At 42.8% G+C, this 25,167-nt stretch overlaps 1 protein-coding gene across 5 annotated transcripts in view; it reads right to left on the bottom strand.

Moving 5' to 3' along the window:
• Positions 1 to 626: 626 nt before the first annotated feature.
• IFT74 (intraflagellar transport 74) overlaps positions 627 to 25,167 on the bottom strand; it is a 123,174-nt gene continuing 98,633 nt past the window's right edge. For all 5 annotated transcript variants that reach the window (XM_006127246.4, XM_006127245.4, XM_075931464.1 and 2 more), the window contains 4 exons: positions 23,675 to 23,838; positions 21,332 to 21,457; positions 11,358 to 11,418; positions 627 to 1,432 (listed from right to left, as the gene is read on the bottom strand). In XM_006127246.4, the coding sequence (XP_006127308.1) occupies positions 1,317 to 1,432; positions 11,358 to 11,418; positions 21,332 to 21,457; positions 23,675 to 23,838 (467 nt within the window). In that variant the 3' untranslated portion in view covers positions 627 to 1,316. The remainder of the gene's footprint in view (positions 1,433 to 11,357; positions 11,419 to 21,331; positions 21,458 to 23,674; positions 23,839 to 25,167) is intronic.

Raw genomic sequence — 25,167 nt, forward strand, 5'->3', positions numbered from 1 at the left:
ATGACATTTTTAGGTCTTTTCCATTTCATAATGTCTCTGAACCTGTGACTAATCAGATCATGCCATGCCCATGGCATATTTCCTAATTCTCTGTCCAGTGTAGCATAATAAGGTGCAATTGATCTTTTACCTCTTCCTTTGGAAGGTTATGTGATAGCACAATAATTAGCAACCTAGCCTCTATTGTTTTGTTTTTGATAAAAGATCAGCGAAATCTGGCCAGGAACACTGTCTACATTTAGCTGTCTGTAGACTACAGTACCTCCTTTTGGCTGGCCAGGAAGCTACACAACTAACTTAATCTCCCTGGTGGAGGAAAGATAATAGGAAGTAGCTAATTATACTGTAGGTATGAAAGGAAGAAAATAACTATGGCATTTGGTTATTACTTTGAGTCCCTGGAATGCCTTCAGTCCAAACCATAGAGAATATAAAAAAAAAAGAAAGTATAAGCAGGATTCAAAAAGTACTGACATTGACATAGCCACATAGAATTTTTACCATTTAGAATTTTTACAAATTCTTCTGATCACATTTGCCCTGCTTGTTTCTGTGACATATGGGAGCATGAAACTTGAGACAGAACGCTACAAGAGGATATCTTCAGAAAAAGAATTATGAATAACTTTCCTTTTAATTTCTTTATTGGTGAAAAACATAAAACTACACAATCAGGATGGAGAAAAACCTTTAAGTTTTATTAGAATCTCCTGTTATTATATTGTCCTTTACAAAAAATAAAATACACTGAAAGAACCTTCTTACTGTTAGTCCTACATTTGTTTTCCTGCTCTGAAAGTTTTTATATAAAAAGAGCTTCTGATCAGAAGAGACACTGGACTGTATACTCTGGTGCTATGAGAGAGCTATGCTGATTCACATCAGCTGATGATCTTATCTATTTTAATAAGGTTTAAGATAATTGTTTACCAACAACAAAGGACCAGATGTTCAGTCCTGACTCAGTATTGCCTGAGAGGAATACTGTACTGAGCCCAAATCATTTTTGCTTGAGTAAGAACTGCAGGATTGGGGCCCAAATAGTTAACTATGTAGAGCAAACTATATTTTCATATCCAGAGTGTGTATCCAGTAGGCTCCCTTCGAATATCCCCTCTGGCTTTAAAGCTTTCAGGGATATTCACTATATTTAAAATAAAGACAACTGTGGAAAACTCATCTGTCTGTAACTGGAAGAGGTTTTTTTAAATGCACCTACTGTGCTACTGTTAGCTTTTAGCTCAGCAGTCCAGGTTTCTTCTGTGCTTGTGCACACCTATTGTTGGGCCACTGGAGCAGGAAGGAAGTGCCTGGGTTCAGTTCCTGGTGTTCTGTAAAGACTCTATGAGAGTTTTGTTATATTCTGCAATCTGCTTACTCACATTCTTCATTATTGGCTGGTAGTCACTTTCCTGACTTTTTGTTGCAATGACTAATTAAAAGAGTTAAGGAACTTAGCTGCGAAGAAAAATACTAAATTAGAGATCATAAGGAAATTAGATAAGAGGTCTTCTAAAAAACTTGTCAAGGCTTGCAGATGAAAAAGCACTAATTTTATCTAGCGAGAACTACACCATTTCAACAGGTTTTCCATTGTATCACACTAAAGACTTGTTTATGAGGTGTGTTAGTCATACCAGAGGAGTATAAACTCCAGTGCCTGCTAGTGTACTGAGCATTGAGGGTACATTTATGCAACGAGCAGCCTCAAGGCTCTAGTGTTTCAAACATTACTTCATTAAAGCACACTAGAGGACTTTCAGTGTGTGCCAGAATTGGCCACATGAACTAGTTAGGGTGCATTTAACACAGTGAGAGGCAGCAAGTCTTAACGCCCAGGACGACTGACTTGGGCTCACACTGTGGTGCTAACCCAGCTGTGTAGACAACGCAGCTCAAGTTGGAAAGCTCTGAACCCATCTTTCTCCATCCTTTCAGTTCAAGCCTGGATGTCTACATAGCCCTTTGTTCTCTATATCTATTGCTTCTGCAGGTCCACACTGGGAGAAATGAAATCAATCCATTTCAACGTAGTACACTGTTGTGAAAGAGTATGTTCCTGCATGGCAGCATTCTAGAACTAAGGACATAAAAACCCCTATCCTGACAACTGTCCCTTCTTTTTCAGTCAGGCTCAGCAGACATGACACTCAATCCCTCTTTGTTCGGGATCCATGCTTGGACACTTAGTATACTGTCTTAGACATAGTTTATAGCAATAAGGTTATAGTTAGGGATTTGTTGTTTTTTTAAAAAGTGTCTTTGGACTTTTCCTGATAGTGAGATTCTTTCTTCAATGGGAGATCGTTAAAGAGATCAGGGTCTAAAATGTCTTGTCTTGAAAAAATATTCCAGTGGAGGAAAAATATTCCCAAACCCAAAACAAAATGCCAGGAGGTTCTTCTGGGTCTTAGCCTAAGAAGTCCCAGGATCTGATCAGAAATGACCCAGCCATATGCTTCTGAGAGGCTCTTCTGGGTCTGAGCCCATCAGCAGGAGTTCTCACTTGCCAGTATAGGAGGTCATAACTTAGATCCTTTGCCCATGAGCAGAGTAGGCACATTGCTTTGAGTTTGGGAGTTTCTTGGTTCTACCCTAAGAATAACAGGAAGCATAGGGACAAACAAAAATAGGTCCCATTATCATGTGGTAGGGCACAATCTCACAGGTGTCTGCAGTGGTAATGTCATCAGTAAGAATGCTTAATTCTTGTATATGAAGGAGAATCAGACTTTATTTGAAAACTAACCCTTTACTGATTGCATGCAAGAACAGAAAACAATCACAGGGTTCACTGAGGTTCATATTTTAATGAATGTCAGGTTTGTTTTTTTTTTAATTAGATTTAATGGTAATCACAGTTTTTTCCACATAATTTGGAACTGGTAAGAATTTAAAAAAATATTACAATCAATTTGTGGTATTCAGTGTCCCCAAGAGTAATTGTGATCATCATCTTAGAAGAAATTACATAAAAGGACTAGACACTTAGATTATTAAAGAGAACTGTCACAATAGATAAAAGGGATATAAACTCATGCAATGGGGCATAAGTCAACTATAAAGGGCTGGTCACACTACAAAGTTAGATTGGCCTACCTATGTTCTTCAGGGCTGTGAAAAATGTCATGCCTTGTACAATAGAATTAGATCAGCCTAAGTATAGGCCAACTAGGGTGACAGAAGAACTCTTCCATTAACTTATTTACCACCTCTCAGAGAACTGGATTTATTACAACAATGGAAGAACCCCTTCCATTGCTGTAGTATCAGAAGGTTACACATCTCGAAGAACTTCAGTTACTGCACTAGGTGAGTAACCTCTTCTTCAAGTGCTGTCCCCATGGGTGCTCCATTTCAGGTGAATGTAGACTAGTACCCTCGTGAGGATGGAAGGAACTTCGGAATGGAGTTCTTTGCTGAAGTTAACACAGTGAGGCCTAGTTGTGTATGCAAGCTAGAACCAGTAGTGATTTCATAGTAGTTCTTCAATGTGTATTCAGAGGCCCAGCTGGCCACCCTACAACTGTTGAGAATTGGAACATTGCGTAAAAATGCTATGGAGGTAGTTACAGTTCTTGTTGAGTGGGCTCTGATGCTTGGACGGGGTATCATGTTACAAGTGCATAGCTTGTATGGATACAGCTGGATATCCATTTGAATAATCCTGAAGTCGATATAGCAGAACCTTTTAGTCATTCTGTTGTCAACCCAAAGAGTCTAGAAGATTTACATACATGTTTCGGTCTGTCTAGGACTGAAATCTAATATGTGCAGGATCACTTCTTGAGTATTATTGTGTGGTTTTAGGAGGAATATAGGTGAGTGAGTGAATTGGTTGCAACAGGATGTGTTCTAAGTGTGACTTTATCCTCAAAGGCTGTGTCTACACTGGGTCACTTATTCCGGAAAAGCAGCTGCTTTTCCGGAATAACTTGCCAGCTGTCTACATTGGCCGCTTGCTTTTCCGGAAAAGCAATGATGATCTACTGTAAAATTGTCAGAGTTTTTCTGGAAAAACTATGCTGCTCCCGTTCGGGCAAAAGTCCTTTTCCGGAAAAACTGTTCCGGAAAAGGGCCAATGTAGACAGCACAGTAGTCTTTTCCGCAAAAAAGCCCCAATCGTGAAAATGACAATCGGGGCTTTTTTCCGGAAAAGCGCGTCTACATTGGCCACGGACGCTTTTCCGGAAAAAGTGCTTTTCCGGAAAAGCATCCTGCCAATGTAGACGCGCTTTTTCCGGAAATACTTATTATGGAAAACTGTTCCGTTTTAAGCATTTCCGGAAAAGGGTGCCAGTGCAGACGAAGCCAAAGAATATTGTGTATAGGGGGTGAATCATAAGAGCTCATTAACTCTCTGAGCTGATGTAATGGTGACCAGAAATGCCACTTTCATAGATAAGTGAAATAATGAGCATGGGGCTAAGGTTTCGAAAGGGGATCAGGTTAGACTTTTGAGAACCAGATTTATGTCCCACCTGGGTTCTTGGATGTCACATGTATTTGAGTTGACAGAAAGCTGTGCTGGCTTCAAGGTGAACTCTAAGGGCACGTCTACATAGTGTTAACTGACATTATTCCAAAATAACATAGTCTGTTTCTACACTACCAGCAGTTATTTTGACAGTGTCAAAATAATGTTGAGCTGGAGGACTTCTTACTCCGACTCCTGTAACCCTTATTTTATGAGGAGTAAGGGAAGTTGGAGGAAGAGTGCTCTAACTTGGACTTCCTGCTGTGTTGACAGCACCAAAAGCTGAAATAAGGTATTTCGACTTAAGCTACACAATTGACATAGCTCAAGTTGTGTAGCTTATTTCAGCTTTAGCCCTGCTGTGTAGACGTGTAAGAGAGCTCTGTAGCAAGGCCTCAGGTCTTTAGGAATAATAAATATTCTATCATTAGTGGAAATGGTGCTCAACTTGCAACTACAGTAATTCCTCATTTAACACGTGCCCGCTTAACACGTTTTCATGATAGCACGGGTATTTTTGGGAACGTTTTTTGAATTACATGACCATCCCCAGAATAACATGATTTCCCCCGTCGGCCCATTGCCGGCGGCTGCGTGGGGCTTCCCCCGCCTCCCTGCAAAGTGGCCGAGAGTTCGCCACTTGCCGTGCCATTCCCTGGCAACCCCCCCTCACCGGACGCAGTGTGGGTCCCAGCAGACCCATCAAAGGGGCATACTCCCAACCCAATCCTCCTCCCCTTTCCTCCCCTCCCTGCTGTAACCCAGTCCCCTTTCTCCCCGAACCTTGTGTCTCGGTCCCAACAGACACCACTGCTTGAAACGCAACCTCCACCTTTTCCATTATTTTCAATGGGAAAACTGACCCCGCAAAACACGTTTTCACTTAACACCATCATTTTCTGAAACATATCTATAGTGTTAAATGAAAAATTACTTTATCTGTTTGTTTTAACACCACAGGCAGGAGTGGGAGGAAGAGGGCAACTGCACCAAAGCCCAATGATTCAAAAGGGCCCAGGACTGCTGCATTTCAGCAGGGATGGTACCTGAAGCCTTGGGCCCTTTAAATCACAACTTGAGCACTGGGCAGCACCAAGGAGAGGAGGGGGACACTACAGTCCAGGTGGTGCTGAGGTCTGGCTGCCCCCAGCCCTGCCTCTCCCAAGAGTGCAGAGCTGGCCTCCTTCACCTTACCCTAGGGCCTGGCAAGGCTGCTGGCTCCCAGACCATAGGACTCTTTTCCAGTTTTAGAGGTAGATAGGGTCTATGGTGTGTTTCCTGCTGTTTATGAATACGTGTTTTACTTATTCTGAGCATGTTAGTTCATTGGGGTGGAGCCATGAAGGAGCCTGCCTATAGGTGAAGTCTCTCCTGATCCAGATGGAAGATCTGACTATTGGCCTGAGACAGAAGATTATATAGGCAAGGGAGAGTGAATGGTTTGAGGCGCCTGGCACTATTAATACTATTTTGACTCTGTTCATATTTTGTTTATCATTCTGGAAAGGTGGGAATATATATAGGAGAAAAGCATCCCTCTAGGGATTTTAAAACTGAGTCCTGCTTGTGAGCAAATTTGGGCATTTCTTGTTTACTGATGTCATGAACAAATCTATGTTGGGTGATCCCCACATGTGAAGTATGTGTTGTGCTGCTTCATCATTCAGTTTCCATTTGTTTTCTTGGAAAAACTGTCTGTTTAATGTGTCTACCATCAGGTTCAGTTGGCCTGGGAAGTATGCTGCTGCAATAGAGATGTTGTATATTATGCATCAGTTCCATAGTTTTAAGGCGTCCGGACATAACGAATGGGAACATATCCCACCTGACCAGTTTATATAAAACATACATTCAAAGTTGTCTGTCAGGATCCTTATAGTTTTGCCTCGTATAATAGGAAGAAGATGTAGGTATGAATGGAAGCCTGTGCATAATTTGAGTGGATTGGTGTGTAAGTTATTTCCATCAGGGACCACTTGGCTTGAGTTACGTGTTGGCTTAGGTGAGCTCCCCATCTGATCAGTGAGACATTTGTTGTGATATATATTGATGATGGATCATGCTAAAATGTGATGCCCGAGCACATGTTTATTAGGTTTGTCCACCACTGTAGTGAATGGAGGACCCCCGGGATTGATTTGAGTCTTTTTTTTTCTGGACTGTGCTTTCTTGGAATATATACCCAGTTTAGCTATCCTTGAAAGCAGAGTAGGTGTAGTTAGGCATGTTTTACTATGAAAATGGTGGGGCAAATTTATTTTCTGAGATCTACTACAAGTCTCTAACTTCCGCTGTTATTCTGAGTCAGGAAATAATGTGAGTAAACCCCCTTCCCTCTGTGTGGTGTTGGGATCTTATTCCATGACCCCTAATAACAGGTGGTCTACTTCTTGACTTTATAGGGGCTCATGAGAAGGGTCCATGAAGACGGATGGAGAAAGGAGATGGGTAGGTGGGATGAAGGTAAAGGGGTGGTAAAACCACCTTGAATGAACTCAAAAACCCAGTGATTTGTGGTGATGGTGGCCCATGTATGGTAAAATGGTCGGTGTCATTAACCAAAAACTTGGGTTATTTGTTCAATTGGCCCCAGTGATTGATATTACATGTCCGACAAGGGTATGGATTTCCTTTTTTGACAGCCTCAGCCAAACTCCTTTATGGTGGAGGTGGTGAACCAATGGGCACCATAAATTCACCCTTCAAGATGCTTCAATGTTTGACCAATGCTTCAAAATTGGAACTTATTTGTAGGTGCTAGTGACATTGCAGTTTGATTGGCTAAGGCAGGGCTACTCGACATGTGGCCCGTGGGCAGCCCATGGCCCATTTTTTTTGCAGCCCACAGTGCAATTTGGGTTTACGCAGGACTCAAAACATGGCCCGAGGGTTGGATCCTTTGAATATGACCCTAACTGGGAACAAGCTCCACAATGGTGAGGTGTCTCCCAGGCGGGGTGAGCACTGAAAGATGCAAATGGACTGGATGGCTGGAACAGTTTCTAGCCCCCAGGCAGGAGGTGCCTGGAGCACTGGGGCATTGTGGGAAGTGCTTTGTATTCATGCCCGTTGGTGTGAAAGAAGATATTTGCATATATATTCGCATGTATATGCAACCACACTTAAGCTGATGCCCTTAGCATGTGCTGTGAGTATCATTGTGGCCCCCTGGGCTTCCAAAGTTGAGTAGCCCTGGGCCAAGGCAATGTCTCTGTGGTCTGTGCCTTTGTTTTTGATTATCAAAAGGCTTCTGTTATCACTGTTCAGTTCTCTCTATGGTGTTGGCAAGTTTGGTATTATATGCCTGCTAGGGAGCATATAGATGCCCAGAGTTCAATCTAGAGGTCCTTTGAAATCCCAGGATTGTAGCATCGGGGCCCTCTTCATAACTATCGCTGTAGCTGTTGTATGAGTGACTGTGTCTGTCATGTCAAAAGACACTTGTAAAACCATCTTCACCATGAGCTGACCTTCAATTATGGCAGTTTGGAATGGATGTCTTCAATCTTTCTGAAAGTCTGCTACGAATTCACTGAGCTTTTATAATGATTATGGCCGTATTTTGCTAGTACTGCTGTGTAGTTGGCCATGTGGAATTAGAGGACTGTTGATGAGTACTTTTCACCCAAACAAATCCAATTTCTGAGAGTCCTTGTCCTGTGGTGTGGATTTATAATGGGATTGTTTCCCCTGTTGGTTCACCATCTCTACCACCAAGGAGTTTGGCTGAAAGTGTGAAAATAGTAAGTCCATATCCTTGTTGGGCACCTGGCACTTCCTGTCTGCTCTTTTGTATGTCGGAGGTATGGTTGCTTGCGTTTGCCATACTAATTCCATTGGGGCACTATTAATTGGTAGCACAATCTTAGTCGAGGATTCTGAATGTAGTATTTTGAGGAGCTGATGTTAGTTTTCAGTCACCTCTTCTAGCTATATGTTCTAGCTTTGTGCTATCTATCTGACTAACTCTTGAAATTGTTTTGAGCCATCTGCAATAGTGCGAGAAGGGGTAGGATGATTGCTGAAGTGGGAGCTTTTCTGAGGAATGTGCTCCTCTCCAAAGCAGTGGACATGCTGTGATTGTCCATCAGAGATACATATTGTGTCCTTACAAGAAGGGCATCTTTTAAACACAGGCAAGGCTGGCATTTTCAGATTCCAATTTTGGTTTTGGGACAACTAAAGGAAACAATGGGGAAACCACTAGAGGTAGGTGTGTGTGTGTGTGGTTTTTTTTTTTTTTCAAATTTTAACTGGCAAGAAGAAAAAGAAACAGAAACCTAGCTCCACAAAGACTAACTATTGAGGGCTAGCTTACCTATTTTTCTATGGCTACATCTAAACTACACCCCTCTGTCAGCAGAGGGATGTAAATGAAGCACGTCAAAAATGCAAATGCAGCGGGGATTTAAATATCCTGCGCTTCATTTGCATAATCGTGTCATGGCACTGTTTTGAACAAGCGCCATTTCAAAACTGAAACCACAGTTTAGAAGTTTTTCAACAAGGGGGTGCCTTTTCGAAAGATGGAAAGTACAGGATCTTTTGAAAAGGCACCCTGTTGTCGAAAAAAAAGCGTCTAAACTGCGGTTTCAGTTTCGAAATGGCGCTTGTTCAAAACAGTGCCATGACGCGATTATGCAAATGAAGTGCGGGATATTTAAATCCCCGCTTCATTTGCGCTTTCAAAGTGCTTCATTTACATCCCTCTGCCGACAGAAGGGTGTAGTTTAGACGCACCCTAAGCGATTTTGGGACATGGTCATTGAAGCTCCATCTGCATCTGAAAAGGAACAGAGCAGGTTAGGATGTGCTGAATTAATTGCCAACTGCACCACAAGACTGCTACCCTGAAAGTGTCCCCCAAATAGTTACTGCTACCAAAAATCTCTGAACAGCGTTGCTGAGAAGCACTGACAAGTGAAATGGAGAACCACCAGGGACAGCATGTAGAGAAAAACTACACTACAGTGTTATAGCAGTGCTGCTTGAGCTGTAGCATTTCCAGTGTAGACATACCCTAACTCAGTAGTTCCCAACTGCCAGTCAACAGGCCATAGACCTCTGGCTGCCGGGCTGCAGCAACTCTGGGGGCTGGGGCTGGGATACACCACCCAGCGCCTCCCCTCCCTCTGCAACTGCTTGGAAGGCATGTCCTGCCCTGCCTCTCAGCCAATCAGCGCTGACTGAAACATGGAAGAGAGCTTTGCTGCATGGTGGGAACGCCGTTCAGAGCCCAGCATGGCAGCCTTAGACCAACTGTGATCGGGGCAGCAGTGCTCAGCTGGTGACTGGGAGGCAGCGCAGGGCTAGGTGAGGGGGGTGGGAAAGGCTCTGGGAATGGAACTAGAGACGGGGGGCTCTTGGAGTGGAGGGCTCACACTGAGGGGCACTGGGGAGTCCAGGTTGGGGAGCTGGCACTGGGGGGGGGGCTCTAGGAATGGGGCTAATATTGGGGACTGGCATTGGGAAAACTCTGGGGCATTGGGCCTCTGGAAACAGGAGGCTGGCACTGGTGGTAGGGGGCTGGCACTGAGGCATTTGGGATGGGGAACTGGCATTGGGGGGCCCTGAGGGCAGGAGGCTGGCACGGGGGGGGGGGGTGTTAGGATGCAGGTGACTCTGGGGTCAGTGGCTGGCACTGGGGGGTAGTGGCGGGGTAAGGAGCTCTAGGGATTAGGGCTGGCACTGAGAGGGGCTCAGAGGACCGGGCCTTTTGGTGGGACCAGTAACATTTCTTTGCATATATGAATGTGCAAATAAAATGTTACCGGTCTCCCAAAAGTTTGTGAATGGGTTTGCTGGTCCCTGGTATAATAAAAGGTTGGGAATCCACTGCCCTAACTGATTGTGGGTAAGTTACTACATAATTTTTCATTACAGATCTTTTTGTGCTGTCTCCTGAAAGCACCTTCTGAGACAGGATACTGAAGTAGATAACCATTGGCCTGATCTGGTAATGAAGTTTCTATCTAAGATATTTTTAGCTGTAATGATATAACAGCTTTGCAACGTCTATTAACTGTTAGGTATAGTCTCAGAGGGGTCGCCAAGTTAGTCTGTAACTTTAAAAACAACAACTAGTCCTGTGGCTAGTCACTGTATATTTGATTCTTCAATGCTACTGTTTTTAGGTCATTTTATAAGAAGAGAGTTTACTTCAGTAACTTTATAGTTCCTGGATAAGAAAATTAATGTGAGATTATGTACTGTTCAGATATCTGCAATAGCCAAGGACATTGGTGCTAGTTAAGAACAAAATGTACTCTCATCTAGAATGTCTATGCTTTTGTTAGTTTGAAAACCTATCTAGAACTATTCTATGACTGCACTTTGCAATGAATGTTCTTTGAAAATGTCATCACTACTAGCTTTTGAAAAGTTTCATTTCAATATGTGGGGGTCCAATTCTGTCCTCACAAACAACTTCCATTGTGTTTAATGAGACAAAAATTTGTTTGCTGTATTTTATATATTGTAAAATATCATGCATAGTAATGGAACTATATGGATTTTTTAAAAAAATCATTGCCTTTGCTGAAAATCAAAATATAATAACGGAAGAAAATCTACAAGTCAAAAGTATGCCCTAGGATAAACTCAAGAGAACAGGAGAAAGAATGTGCCTTGTGTAGCTTGTTTTTCGGTCATGAAGTCAATACCGGAAGCTTGCAATACTATAAGGAGATGCTTAATACTGGAGGTTGCCTAATGAGCTGCAGTTTCATTGTATATCAAACAAACATTTGTAAGTTCCCATTATCCTTCTTCTCCCACCCTGTAAAAATGTCCTGACTGACTTGGCTTTTGGGAGGAAAAGCCTTCATTAGTCAACTACTAGCTTGTATTAATTTTCATAATTATCTAAAAAAAAGGATACATTCTTTCATCACAAAGTTATTTTGCTCGTGGTGCTGCCACTTCCTTTCCAAATTTGTAAGCTGAAAACACAAAGAAAATATTATGAACAGCCAATAATGAAAAAAAGATGTATATCCATTTATATGAAAAAGTTCCCCAAGCTGTCTTATCTATATCTTACATTCTATCAAACTGATAAGATCATGGTGACAACACAAGAAAATCAGAAGATAAGCAATTGGAAAGGATTTTTAAAATATCCCATAATATAAATATATAGGTAAATCTAGCCCTGATCTAGCTGCTGTTCCACTGTTTACACAAAAATGAAAATAATCAATATTACTGGCATGGAGTATGAAAAACTGGATGATTATTTGAGATGAACATAGGAGAAAGATAAGAATTCTTATATTTTCATATCACTGAAAGATATGTTCACAAAAACAGCACTGATACAATATATCCTGACACTGTCTCGGACCCAACAGCAGTACAGAAGAAACTTCCTTATTTCCATAGCTGAGTTTCCTGTCTGATGCCAGAAGCTGTGATAAGAGCAGAGCTGTAGCGAGAAGATTGTAAGACTGTGGGTTATATGTTGGCACTTCTTCAATACTTTCAGCATCAACAGGAAGCTAATGTGGGTATATTATTATTATATCTCTCCATTCAATTTTATATTAAATTGTTTTTCTGATGCTACTGTTCAAGATTTTTAATTTCATGATATACAGACCCTTTTAATGGTATTTTTAAAAATAAAGGTTGAAAAATCATCATTCTTAAATCAAGTGTTAAAAGGAAAGCTACCACTATTGACATGTCTGAAGATCAAAATCAGTTCTTAAGCTTAATGACTGAGAATAGATGCTGTGTTACAGCTTTCCCAATCCAATATCAAAATTATCTTTATAATGAAAAATCTTTCCATATACCACATCCTTTTTATCCCTAGTTCAAAGGATTCATACATAAATTCTGTTTGTGTAAGTTATAAAATAAGATATTTGTGATCGATTACATATTACATCCATGATGGTTGCTGCTAAATGCAATATACCTGATAAAGGGAATTGAATTTAAATATTGTAGAAAAGAGATTGAAAAAAATTATCAGCACTTTTAATATAGCTTCTTGTATACTGCACTCCACATAGTATAACACTTTTAAAGCTACTGTTTCCAATCTTATCAAGGATAAGCTTTCAAGTCATACAAAGCCCGTCTAAACAGGATGTATACTGTACATAAATAGCTTTACAGACTGGCAAAATGGATAATCAGCTACCTTTGGATCTTACTTTCCCTCAAGCCAATTCCTTTTTTGAATATACTAATTATGTTGAAGGAGAAATTCTTATTTATAGAAGAGAACATAAGCACTATTATAAAATGCTGAAATAGAAGAGTTGCAGCTAATCAGACTGCAGGGATGCTGTATAGCAGGCATGTCCAAAGTCCGGCCCGCGGGCCAATTGCGGCCCGTGTTCCGATTTAATACGGCCCCTGCTTCCTCTCCTGGCTCCCCGGCACTCTTTTGAACTGGCGCGCCCAGCGCACCGCTTCCGGCCGCGCCGCCACCGCCGCCCATGGCCTCCGCGGTCCTAGAGCCTGCCCTGTAGGGCACATCCGCAGCCCCGCTCCCCCGCTCGGCTGCGGGTTCGCCCTGCCCCCGGCGTGCCCTGCACTCTCCGCCCACCTCCGACCCTGCGGGCCCTCCGCCTTGGGGCTGAGAGTGCGGGGACGGCCCTCACGCATGTTCACTTCTTCAAATCTGGCCCTCTTTGAAAAAAGTTTGGACACCCCTGCTGTATAGTTATTAACAGCTGCACATTTTTATCTCAACAGCTGTCTGAACTCTGACTGGTTGCAAGTGGGCAAATTACATAATCAGTATGGACAAGATCAGTAGCCTTATTCAACAGCAGCCAGGACTAGTAGTAGTGACGTGGCTCAGTTTTAATATTGCCCAGTGCTCTGACTAGTTGGCAGGGACTAGACAGAATTTGTAGATTTGCATAATAATTGAATAGTTACTTCTATTTAATGTATTCAAATAACTCTATTGTTGGGAAACAATTTAAGTTCTGAGTATACAAATTCATCAGAATAAAGATGATACCTCAGCTTCTTACTCCCTGAAGCTAAAATAGGAAAAAATCCAAAATGTATAAGGAAATGAAAAAGAAAAAACCGAACAACCCGAAAACACAGTAAGAATGTAGCTGGAAAAGAAATCAGTTCCCATCCTCCCCCTCAATTTCCTAAAGCCAATCCATTTTCCTTCTTCCTCTCATCTCTATAATCAGTAAGCGCTTGGTGCCAAAATAATAGTAATCTATTTTTATGTATATTGGAAGACTCCAAGTTGGTGGAGAACTTAAAAGCCTCTTCCTTCCTGATTCACTTTTGAAACACTGTAAATAAAAATGAAAGTTATTTTGAGTGAGACAAGCTTTGCTGATCTGTAGGAAGGGAAAGGAAAAATAAAAAAAGAAAGAAAAGAGTTAGGAGAGGAGGGGAAAAAAGGATTTACCAACTGTATTTAAAACCAAAAATATTACCTTTTGCCAGTTTGGTTTCAGTAGTTTTTCGCTTTAATTTAAAAACAATGTTTCACAAATTCTGAATGATTATGCTGATAGTTTAAAACATTCTTCTGAACACAGTAATAACCCTATTTTATTCTACTCAACATTTGAGCTTATTCAGCCTAGTATATAGATAATAATCCTTAAATGAGAATGACCCACAAGTGATAGTTATGCCTGTATTTATTAGGTTTTAAGTCAGAAGGTAAATGCCAGTTATGATACCTATACATACAATATTGCACTGAAACACAAATCAGAAGAATCACAAGACTTAAAAAAAATAACATTGTATGTCTCTAATTTCAGAGTACTCTGCGAAGGCAGGAACACCACACTCCAAAAGAACCAAAAAGACATGAGAACATTTAAGAAATGTAAACTATTTTAATGCACTATCCTTTTCTGTTTATAATACTGGTTTCAAATTTGGCTTTAATTACAGTATTTTTAATACTGTTATTCACTCAGGCAAGACCTAAATAAGAACGATAGGATTTGATCCAATATTTGTGCCAAATAAAAATCTCTATTTGGAATGCCGGAAAGAGAGGGAATCCATTTACAACTGTCTCCTGTATCTGAATTGGCTCTACAAAGCTAGCAGAAGAAAACAGAATAATAAATTGTGAGTAACTACAGGTGAAGAGAATATCTACTGAGTAAAACAGTTCTTTTTTTAGTGATGTTTCTGATCATCATCACATTTTAAATGTTGCCTACCTACAAAACATAGAAGTTACTCCCCATGGGGGAACATCTCAAAGAACCATAGTTACTGCACCAAGCTGAATAACAACTTCTTCAAGTAGTGTCCCCGTGGGTGCTCCACTGTAGGTAACTCCAGAGCCGTATCCAGCCTTGGTGGAATCATGGTCTGTTCTGGCCTGAAAGAACAGCAGGGGGTACAGAGGAGTCTGTCACAAGGTGCTGTACAATTGCATAGTGCTTCATGAACATAGTGCTGGAAGACCATGTGGCTGCTCGACAAATATCGTGGAGGGGTACTCCTCGTACGAAGGCAGTAGATGTGGCTATCGCTCTAGTGGAATGAGCCTTTGGTTGGGAAGGTAGTATTTTGTTGTGAATAGAACATCATGTGGTGATACATGAAACTATAAGTCTAGCAATGCGTTGGGAAGATAGTGCTTGACCTCTAGATTATTCAGCGAGGGAAATTAATAAGCAGTTGGTTTTCCGCCAGCTGCGTGTCCTTTCAATGTAAAAGCCTAATGCTCGACGGACATCGAGGGCGTACAGAGATGCCTCATGGTGTGACTGATGTTGTTTGGGATAGAAAGTTGGAAGGACAATTGGCTTGTTAATATGAAAGTCCGTAGAGACTTTAGGGATAAACGCTGGGTGGGAAGTAACGACACTGATTCTGCGGTGAACCTGTGTACGGTGGTTCAGACATAAGAGCTGCCTGCTCACTGACCCTACGAGCTGAAGTTACGGCTAACAAAAATACCAATTTAAGTGTAAGCCTATCGAGTGGGATGGTAGCCAGAGGCTCAAAAGGGGAACGTGTGAAGGTGTCCAGCACCAAGTCTAAGTTCCAACTTGGAGGTGGAAGCCTGTGAGGGGTATTGAGTTTTGAGAGACCTTTTAGAAACCTTTTTGTCATTGGATGGGCCAACGCCAATGTGCCATCTATCGAGCTGTGGAAGGCCATAATTGCCGCAAGATGCACCCATAGTGACCCGACCGACAGGCCTGACTGTTTGAGATGGAGATCATAGTCGAGAATATGATGTAGCCTCGACGTGAATGGATCAATATGATTGCCCGAGCACCAAGTTGAAAATCTGTGCCATTTTTCCATGTAAATAGTTCTGGTAGCTTTTCTCCTACTGTGAATCAGCACCTGCTTCACCTGTTCCGAACATAGATTCTCGGCTTCGTTGAACCAGATAGAAACCAGGCGGTCAGGTGTAACGACTCGGGGTTCAGATGAACGAGAGAGCCATTGTTCTGAGTGAGCAGGCCTGATAGAGACAAAGCGTATGAATGTTGCAGAGACATTCGATGGAGGAAGGGATACCATGAGTGACGTGGCCAGGAAGGGGCTATGAGTATGGCCTTGGCTCCATCAGCCTTGATCTTCTCAAAGACCCTGGTTATTAATATGACTGGGAGGAACACGTAGAATAGAGAGTTCCTCCAGTGGCGGAGAAAGGCATCCCCCCCCAAGGACACTTGACTGATGTCGACCCTGGAACAATAAAGTTGACATTTTGCATTCTTGTGTGTGGCAAAGTGATCTATTGATGGAAACCCCCAATGATGGAAGACCCTGTACAGAGTGTTGCTGCGTATTTCCCACTTGTGGTCATGGGGAAAACGTCTGCTCAACGAATCCGTTATGGTGTTGCTGGTACCAGATAAGTAAGACACTACTAGTATGATGTTGTGGCAGGTGCACCAGTTCCATTTGTGCAGAGTGATCAGGACTGAGCACCACCATGGCAATTCACATAAAACAGTTGCAATATTGTCGGTAAGAATTCTGACGATTGTGTTGGATATGTAGTTCTGAAAGTAGAAGCAAGCATTGCAAACTGCTCTGAGTTCAAGGAGACTTATATGTAGGGCCGCCTCCGAAGTGGACCAGCGGCCTTGCACCGTCATACCGTTTATGTGGGCACCCTAGCCTGTAAGAGGCATCTATAGTTATCTGCTTTGATAGTTGAGGTCGGTGGAAGGGTACGCCCAGAAGGAGGTTGTGTGGTTTGGTCCACCATAAAAAGGACATGCAGATGTGGGCCGGAGAGTTCACAAGCTTGTGAATAGTGTGTCTTGTGGGGACATATGCTGTTGCCAGCCAGTGTTGTAGGCAGTGAAAATGCAGTCGTGTGTGGCTGACCACAAGGGTGGTAGCGGCCATATGACCTATTACTTGCGAACAGGTGAGAACCGAAACAGTTGGGGCATGCAGTAGGACGTGCAATAGGTCTTGCATGGTCTAGAACTGTTCCATGGGCAGGTAGGCCCATGCCGAAGCAGAGTCTACACGGGCATCTATAAAGTTCAGAGTTTGAGATGGTCTGATGGTAGACTTCTGTTTGTTTATGATTACTCCAAGTAAGTCAAAAGTCTGTCTCACTATTGTGACCATGTGGCTTGTTTCGATGTATGAATGCCCCCTTTTGAAGCAAAAGACAGGACTATGCAGCACTTTAAAGACTAAAACATGACTACATCTCTATTACTTTCCTTTATGAGGCAGTCATTTAAGTAGGGAAAGATTATAGCTTCCTGCCAACGCAGGTGGGCTGCCACTACCACCAGGATTTTTGAGACTACCCTGGGGGCGGATGCAAGTCCGAAGGGTAGGACTCGATATTGGAAATGCTCATTGGCAACTGTGAAGAGCAGGAAGTGTCTGTGCGCTGGATGAATGGTGATGTGGAAGTAAGCATCCTGCAGGTCGAGGGCCGCAAACCAATCTCCGTTGTCTAAAGAAGGAATTATAGTAGCTAGGGTCACCATCTTGAATCATTTTTTCCGTAGATAGAGACTGAGCCTGCGAAGGTCGAGTATTGGTTTCCAGCCTCCTGTTTTTTTCTCTTTGAGGAAATAGTGAGAATAAAACCCTTTTCCCGTGAACGCTGTCAGTACCCTCTCCACAGTGGCGATATGCAAAAAGCGATGGACCTCCTGTTTCAAGTAAGTCCTCATGAGAAGAGGTCCCTGAAGAAGGACAGGGTGGGTGGGGAGGAAGGAGGAAGAGCTTGGAAAGGGATGGTGAAGCCTTGCGATACAATCTCCAACACCCAATGGTCTGAAGTAATCCCGGCCCAGTGGCAATAAAATGGCCACAGGCAGTGATGGAAAATATGAAACCCTTGGTGTTGTGGGTCGACAACGTGTAATGTTTGAGTGCCCTTGATTGAGGAGTCAAATTTGTTGTCTGGGGGCTGCCTGAGTGGATGTATGGGTGGTGTGCTTGCGTCTGCATTGAGGATGCTGTTTCATGCGCAGCTGGTCGAAAGTGCAATGCTGTTGCTGTTGTCGGAAGTACGGTTGATCATACCTTCTTTGAGGGGTGTAGCGCCTGTGTCTACATGGGGGCGTGTACATCCCCAATGTTTGCAGTGTGGTCCTGGTATCCTTTCCTGAGTGGAGAACCTCATCTGTCTTTTCTGTGAACAGCATTTGCATTTCTAATGGGAGGTCCTCCACCTTGCCCTGGAGTTCCTTTGGTACCCCAGCAGACGCCAGCCATGAAGATCTCCTCATGGCTACAGCTGTGGCCATGGAACAGGCCGCTGTGTCAGCCACAGAGAGCAATTTGCAGACCTGCTCTTGCTAAGCAATAGCCCTTTTGGCCTCCAATAGGCATTGCATCAACTCAGTCAACTTTGTATAGTTATTGAAGTTGTGGTTTGACAACAGAGTGGCGTAGTTTGAAATCCTGAGGAGCCAGTGGCTGAGGAATATATTTTCCTGCCAAAGATATCCAATTTTTTGCTCTCTTTGTCGGACGGTGTGTTCCTATATCGTGGCACCTTAGCCCTCTGTTGTGCTGCATCCACAACTAGGGAATTTGCCTGTAGGTGGTTGAACAAGAATTCTAGTCCCTTGGATGGCACAAAATATTTTTTGTCGGCCCACTTACTGGTTGGTGGGATGGAAGATGGGGTTTGCCAGATTTCTTCTGCAGCCTCCATGATCGATTGGCAGTGCTGCCTTTGACCAATGTTGAGGGTGAAGGTTCTTAAGATGGTACTGCTTGCCCTGAATTTCCTGTAGTTGAACCTCTTGACCATCTGCAACCCGCTTGAACAATTTTTGGAATTGTCTGATATCATCTGGTGGTGTGACATCCCCTGGTATTACTGCATCATCAGGGGATGACAATGAGAGGCTGGTAGGAGACGTGTCAGTCTGGGGATCTTCAGCATCTGTCAGCTGACCCTCTTCGGGTTCTGACTGGTGTGATTGTTGCATCAGGCTGGGGGGGGCATAGTTGGAATTTGTTGTTCCCCATGTCATTGTTGGGGGGGAGAACGATGTCTGCGTGATCGATGACAACACAGGGATCGCCTATGGGAGCAAGACCGGTGGTGATAATAAAATGGTCTGGAATGCCAATAATAATGATCAGATGGTGCTGGTGAGGACCGCCTGGAAGACAAAACACTCCTGCACTGGCTGTAGTGCAACGACCGTGGAGACAGCATAGGAGAATGGAGGTAGCTTAGTGATCATGGTGGCAAAAGGGAGTATCGTCTCCCATATCCTGCCTCATGTCTATGCATTGTTGAATGGTATGGAGAGGGAGACCTCCGTCAGGGAGAATATGAGCATGCTGAAGGATGTTCAAGGTACATACTCGGTACCGGGGAACTCCAGTGGAGGAGACAAGGATGGTGCCGGTGAAAAGGTAAGTGAAGGAGAGGCAGAGAAAGGGTTGCTGTCAGACTTTGCCGCTACTTTTTTCAGTGCTGCTCCCATCCCAGAATGGATCGGTGAGGACAAGGTCGGTGTTGGTTCTGGAGACGTCAGTGCCAGTCGTGTTGGTGCCAGTGTCAGCACGGAGCTATGCCCATCCGATGTCTCCAACGCCATTGATGCAGTTTCTGGTTGGTGGTTTTCTCGTTGGTACCGTGGTTGGCGCCTTTGCTATCAGCGCTGTTTGCTGTGTTGTCACCAGTGTTGGTGCCTTTTTCTGTTTAGTAGCCAGTGCTTTTGTGCTGAGGGCGGTGCTGGATATTCCGGCTTGTCCCTTGTGCTCACCCTGCTAGTAGGAACAGCAGGCAAAGAGCGAGTTGGAGAAGCCCTTATTGTCTTGGTGGGGGCTGGCGCTGTGCCTGGCGATGATGCTCTCCACTTCTGAGGCGCCGCTGATTCTGAGACGGGCGCAGTCGAGGAATCTGACGGTTAGAGCACCTTATGAAACAATCATTCTTAGGCGCATTTCCCTATCTCTGCGGGTTCTGGACATGAGCTCTGAGCAATGGACTCACTTTTGTGGATTGTGCGCCTCCGCTAAGCAATGAATACATGATGTATGTCTATCCAAGGCCAACATGGCTTCACGGCAGATACCACACTTTTTAAAACCTGGTGAACCAGGCATTTTGCACTCAGACTCTTCTTCTCCTTGTCTCTCTCCCCTCCCTCCCTCTTTTAAAAAAAAAAAAAAGTCCAAGAGGGACAACGGAATCCAAGAAGTTTTTTTTTTTAAATAGAGTAACTAACTAGACTAAGATTAAAATTAACTATTTACAAGATAACTATAACAAACTAATCTTATAATTGAATCTCTCTGACAGGATGGGAGAAAGGAAGAGCTCCCTCTGCGCCCGAAGACAGTTGAGAGGAACAAGCGGCAGCCGGACTGCGCGACGATCAAAGGGTGAGAACAGCGCAAGACGCTGGACGTGCATGCTTGGTGCGGCTGACTACGGCTCTTGAAAATCTCCAACCTGCGGCACTCGGATGAGCCTGACACCTACAGTAGAGCACCCATGTGGACACTACTTGAAGAAGCAGCCATGTTCTCTGATGCAAAAGCTTACATTCTAATTGGGCAGAATACACAATACTAGGACTATTAAAACTGTTATTTGTTTAATTGCTTATATTCTGGGCTTGTTGCCCAGCCTGCTACCTTGTCCTGCTGCAGCCATGGCTGTCCTGCCTGCAGTCCTGCTGCAACCTCCGGGTCCTGGGGCTGCTCCAGCTCAGCACAGAGATAATTTCTGTTAATCTCAGAGGTGTGACAGGACTACTTGTTTTTAAAGTTACAGACTAATGGCTACTTCTCTGAAACTTTTTATTTTTATTTTTAAAACACAGGAGTAGTTGGTCATAAGAGGGATTTGACTGAAGACACACAAACTGGGGAAGTTTTAACTTAGGTCCAAACACAAACTACATACTCATTACAAAATCAACTTCCTGGAGTCTATTTTTATTAACTAAAAATACTAAATAAACCTGAGTAGGGATGCAAAATCCCAGTTGAGTGCCTCTGGCCTGTCCCCCTCCTTGCCCCACTTTAATTGGTTAACTAGTTAAACAATATGGCAGTCTGACTGGAAAGTCCCGAATCCCCCCAGGCAGGGGTTGCTCTAGCCTGGTCAGAACAGCTCCTACCTGCAGGATGCCCAGGCCCAATGTAGAGAGAGGCTGGTCCTCACGATGCTTGAAACTGTCAACTTTCAATAAACTGATTGGGGGGAGGGAGGAAGGAAATGCTAATATCCAGCAGAAGAAATTAGAGGATTTAGCTATGGAATTGCACTCCACAGCTTTGAGAACTTATTCCAAAGTCTATGCATTCCTCTTAAAAAACCCTAACTGATTCATTCAAATAAAGGTTGACGTATTTGAGAAACTCAAAACCTGGAATAAAACAATGGAAGAGATACCCAATTTTTAACTATACCTGGGAATGTGTTTCATTCTCCTGAAGCTGTGTCTTTAGTGTTTCATACTCTGCATTCAGTTGTTCCATTATTTTCTTGAAGGCATCTCTACGTTTTAACAATCTTTCTTTTTCCTCATGAAGTTTCTAGAGAAAGAAGAATAAAATGGTTTAAGGAAAATGCAGGACTATGTAGCACTTTAAAGACTAACAAGATGGTTTATTAGATGATGAGCTTTCGTGGGCCAGACCCACTTCCTCAGATCAAATAGTGGAAGAAAATAGTCACAACCATATATACCAAAGGATACAATTAAAAAAAATGAACACATATGAAAAGGACAAATCACATTTCAGAACTGAAGGGCGATACGGGGGGGGGGGGGGAAGGAAGGTAAATGTCTGTGAGTTAATGATATTAGAGGTGGGGAAAGGGAGATGTCTGTGAGCTAATGGTATTAGAGGTGATAATTGGGGAAGCTATCTTTGTAATGGGTAAGGTAGTTGGGGTCTCTGTTCAATCTCCCCCAGAGAGTGTCGAATTTCAGCATGTCATTCATGCTAAAATTCGACATTCTCCGGAGGGGGGGAATGGACAAAGACACCACCTACCTTACCCATTACAAAGATAGCTTCCCCAATTATCACCTCTAATACCGTTAGCTCACAGACATCTCCCTTTCCCCACCTCTAATATCATTAACTCACAGACATTTACCTTCTCTCCCCCCCCCCTCCGTATCCCCCTTCTGTTCTGAAATGTGATTTGTCCTTTTCATGTGTTCATTTTTTTTAATTGTATCCTTTGGTATATATGGTTGTGACTTCCATTATTTGATCTGAGGAAGTGGGTCTGGCCCACGAAAGCTCATCATCTAATAAACCATCTTGTTAGTCTTTAAAGTGCTACATAGTCCTGCATTTTGCTTCAGCTACACCAGACTAACACGGCTACATTTCTATTAAAATGGTTTAAATGCTTTTTAAGGTATTGATCGTCTATTAAAACTGCCAAGTCCTTTGAATCTAAGAATTTCTAATATATTTATCACCAGAGTGTCTATTTCAGGAATTCAATCAAATTTAATGTGGAAAGGTGGCCCAACAAGTGTTCCCTTTAAGCTGCATGCAGCACAGCTTTACAGGTCATTAATCAGCTCTGCCCAGTCTGTACACAGAGGGTATGGCTAGATTGCGAGGACCTATCGGAAAAAGATATGCAAAATGCACCCCGGATTTTGCGTATCTTTTTCCGATACTTTTGTTGGAAGAGGCTTTTCCAAAATTTGGCCCATCTAGACTGGGCCAAATTTCGGAACCCACCCCCTTTGAAAGCCCCCTTCTTCCTCATGGAACAAGGAATACAGGAGCTTCCAAAAGAGTGCATTTGCTCTTCCGCAAAAAAAAGTGGAAGAACAAACGTGTTCCCTGGACGCGGCGGAGTTTTTTCGGATACCGGAGGTATCCCAACCCCTCGTCCCCGCAGTTTAGCCATACTCACTGGGTGGGGCTGATTAATCACCTGTGAAGCTGTGCTGTTGTGCAGCTTAGAGGGAACACTGGTCCTTACTGTTAAACTGTTTTCAATTTAACCTTCTAAGAGCTATTTTTTTTTAACTCCCCAGCCAAGAAGGTATACACAAAGAATTCAAAATGTGTCCTACAAATATTTCATAAGCTACATTAACACTTAGCATGAGAAGTTGCATTTAATACCTATGAACAAGATATAGCTATTAAAAATGCACACCTGGTGACGTGAAATGAGGCACAAATGTCCAGGGTCTCCTTCATGTTAATTCTAGAAATGCGGTCATGACAGCATGCAATAGTACAAGGCTGCATTGTATACTGGATAGAGCATTGGCCTGATGTTGGGCTCTCTCTTCCTGATCCTACCACTGGCCTTCTAAGTGATTTTGAACTAGTCACTTCAACACTGTTTCACTATTTGTCAATTGAGAATAAAGATGCTGACCGCCTTTGCAAAGCAATTTAAGATCTGTTGATGAAAGGAGCTATATAAGAACTAGGTGATATTCTTGTTATTACTGTGTGAAACATAGCAGAGGTAGATTTGATGTCATTTACTTCAAACCTTTAAACAAATTACTTCCCAACATGTTTTTATAAACACATAAAACCAGACTCTGTCTGAACACAGTATGACAAATATAAGTTTCAAAATATTAGTTGCTGAACTCTGAACACAGGCAATGTTTTTATTATTTGTACTGTGGTAGCAACTAACAGCCTCAGTCATGGACCAGAGCTATATGGTTCCTGTACAAAGATGGAACAGAAAGATGTTCTCTTCCCCAAAGAATTTACAATGTAGATAAATCCAAATACAACTGTTGCTACCTTTTTCTTCTCTTCTCCTGATGCTTTCAGAGCTGGCAAATTATTGTACATTTCCAAGTCCTTTGTCATCTGTTCAATTTTTTCTTTGAGAGAAGCCTGTTCATCAACCATCTTACCCTCCAACAATTCCATTTTCTGCAAGTCCATTCGCAGTCTTTGACTGTCTGAAATGAAAGTTGGTGAGACTATTCATGAGAATATAAGCAGCAGGATTTGGCCCAATGTACAAGTGACATTTGTCAAATGATACCATGCAATTATTACAGCTACTGAAGACTAGGAAGTCTAAGTGTCAGGAAAGTCAGTTGTGACCTGAGATACTACAGGATGGTAATTTCATTCTGATTTTGTTAATATTTATTTTATTTTCAATTTTAGGTTTTTCTGTGCCAGAACATTAGCACAAAACATTGATTGCAAATTATGGATGTTAGCATATAGACGTTTAAACTATTAACTGATACGCGTGGTTTATTGCTTAATCCTAATGACTGTACCCTCCCCCACCCTCTGTAGCCACTGCAGCTAGGTGGGGAAGGCAGTCCTGGTGCCCTTGGGGAACCAGCTTTTAAGGAAATGTTTATTTTTAAATTATTTCCACTGAATTTTTTAAAAAATAATATAAATATTTCTGTTTTCATTTTTGAAAATCTTGTTTTTATAATACCACATTCAGGGTTAAATTTGCCCTGGTCACTAACTTTACAAATGAGCAACTAGTACCAAACGTTAGCATAATAAGAATTGGTACTAGGGATGTGAAGGTTTAACCAGTTAACAGTAAACTTCACCCTTAATGCATGAGATTTAGGCTACGTCTAAACTACACCCCTCTATCGGCAGAGAGATGTAAATTAGACATTTCAAAAGTGCAAATGAAGTGGGTATTTAAATATCCCGTGCTTCACTTGCATAATTGCATCATGGCGCTGTTTCGAAGAAGCATCATGTCGAAAGTGAAAGAAGAAGTTACTCTCCCTGTGAAGTAACGATTGTTCTTCGAGATGTGCCTGGTGGGTGCTCCACTCCAGGTGTTGGGTCTCATCCCAGTGCTGCGAATCGGAGAGCTATCAGAGCCGTGGTCCACTGGACCACGCATGCGTGGCTGCCAGAGGCAGCGTTCATGCCTTTGATGTGTTGCGTGCGGTCCGGCTTGCTCAATTCCTCTCAGCTGTTCCCTGAAACGAGAAAAATGAAAAATTCCGGAGCGGGGAGAAAGGGCGGGTTGTGGAGCACCCACGGGGCACATCTCGAAGAACAATAGTTACTTCACAGGGTGAGTAACAACTTCTTCTTCGAGTGGCCCCATGGGTGCTCCACTCCAGGTACTTCGGAGCAGTACTCGAACACTTGAGCGCTCCGGAATTAAGGTTTTTGAATATGGGAAAGAACTGCTGTAGCCACTGAGGAATTGGCAGCACATTAGTTTACTACAGCGTAATGCCTCATAAACGTAGAATGAGAGGACCATGTTGCTGCTCGACAAATGTCTC

The sequence above is a fragment of the Pelodiscus sinensis genome, chromosome 6, assembly GCF_049634645.1.
Source record: "Pelodiscus sinensis isolate JC-2024 chromosome 6, ASM4963464v1, whole genome shotgun sequence".
Classification (NCBI taxonomy): Eukaryota; Metazoa; Chordata; order Testudines; family Trionychidae; genus Pelodiscus; species Pelodiscus sinensis.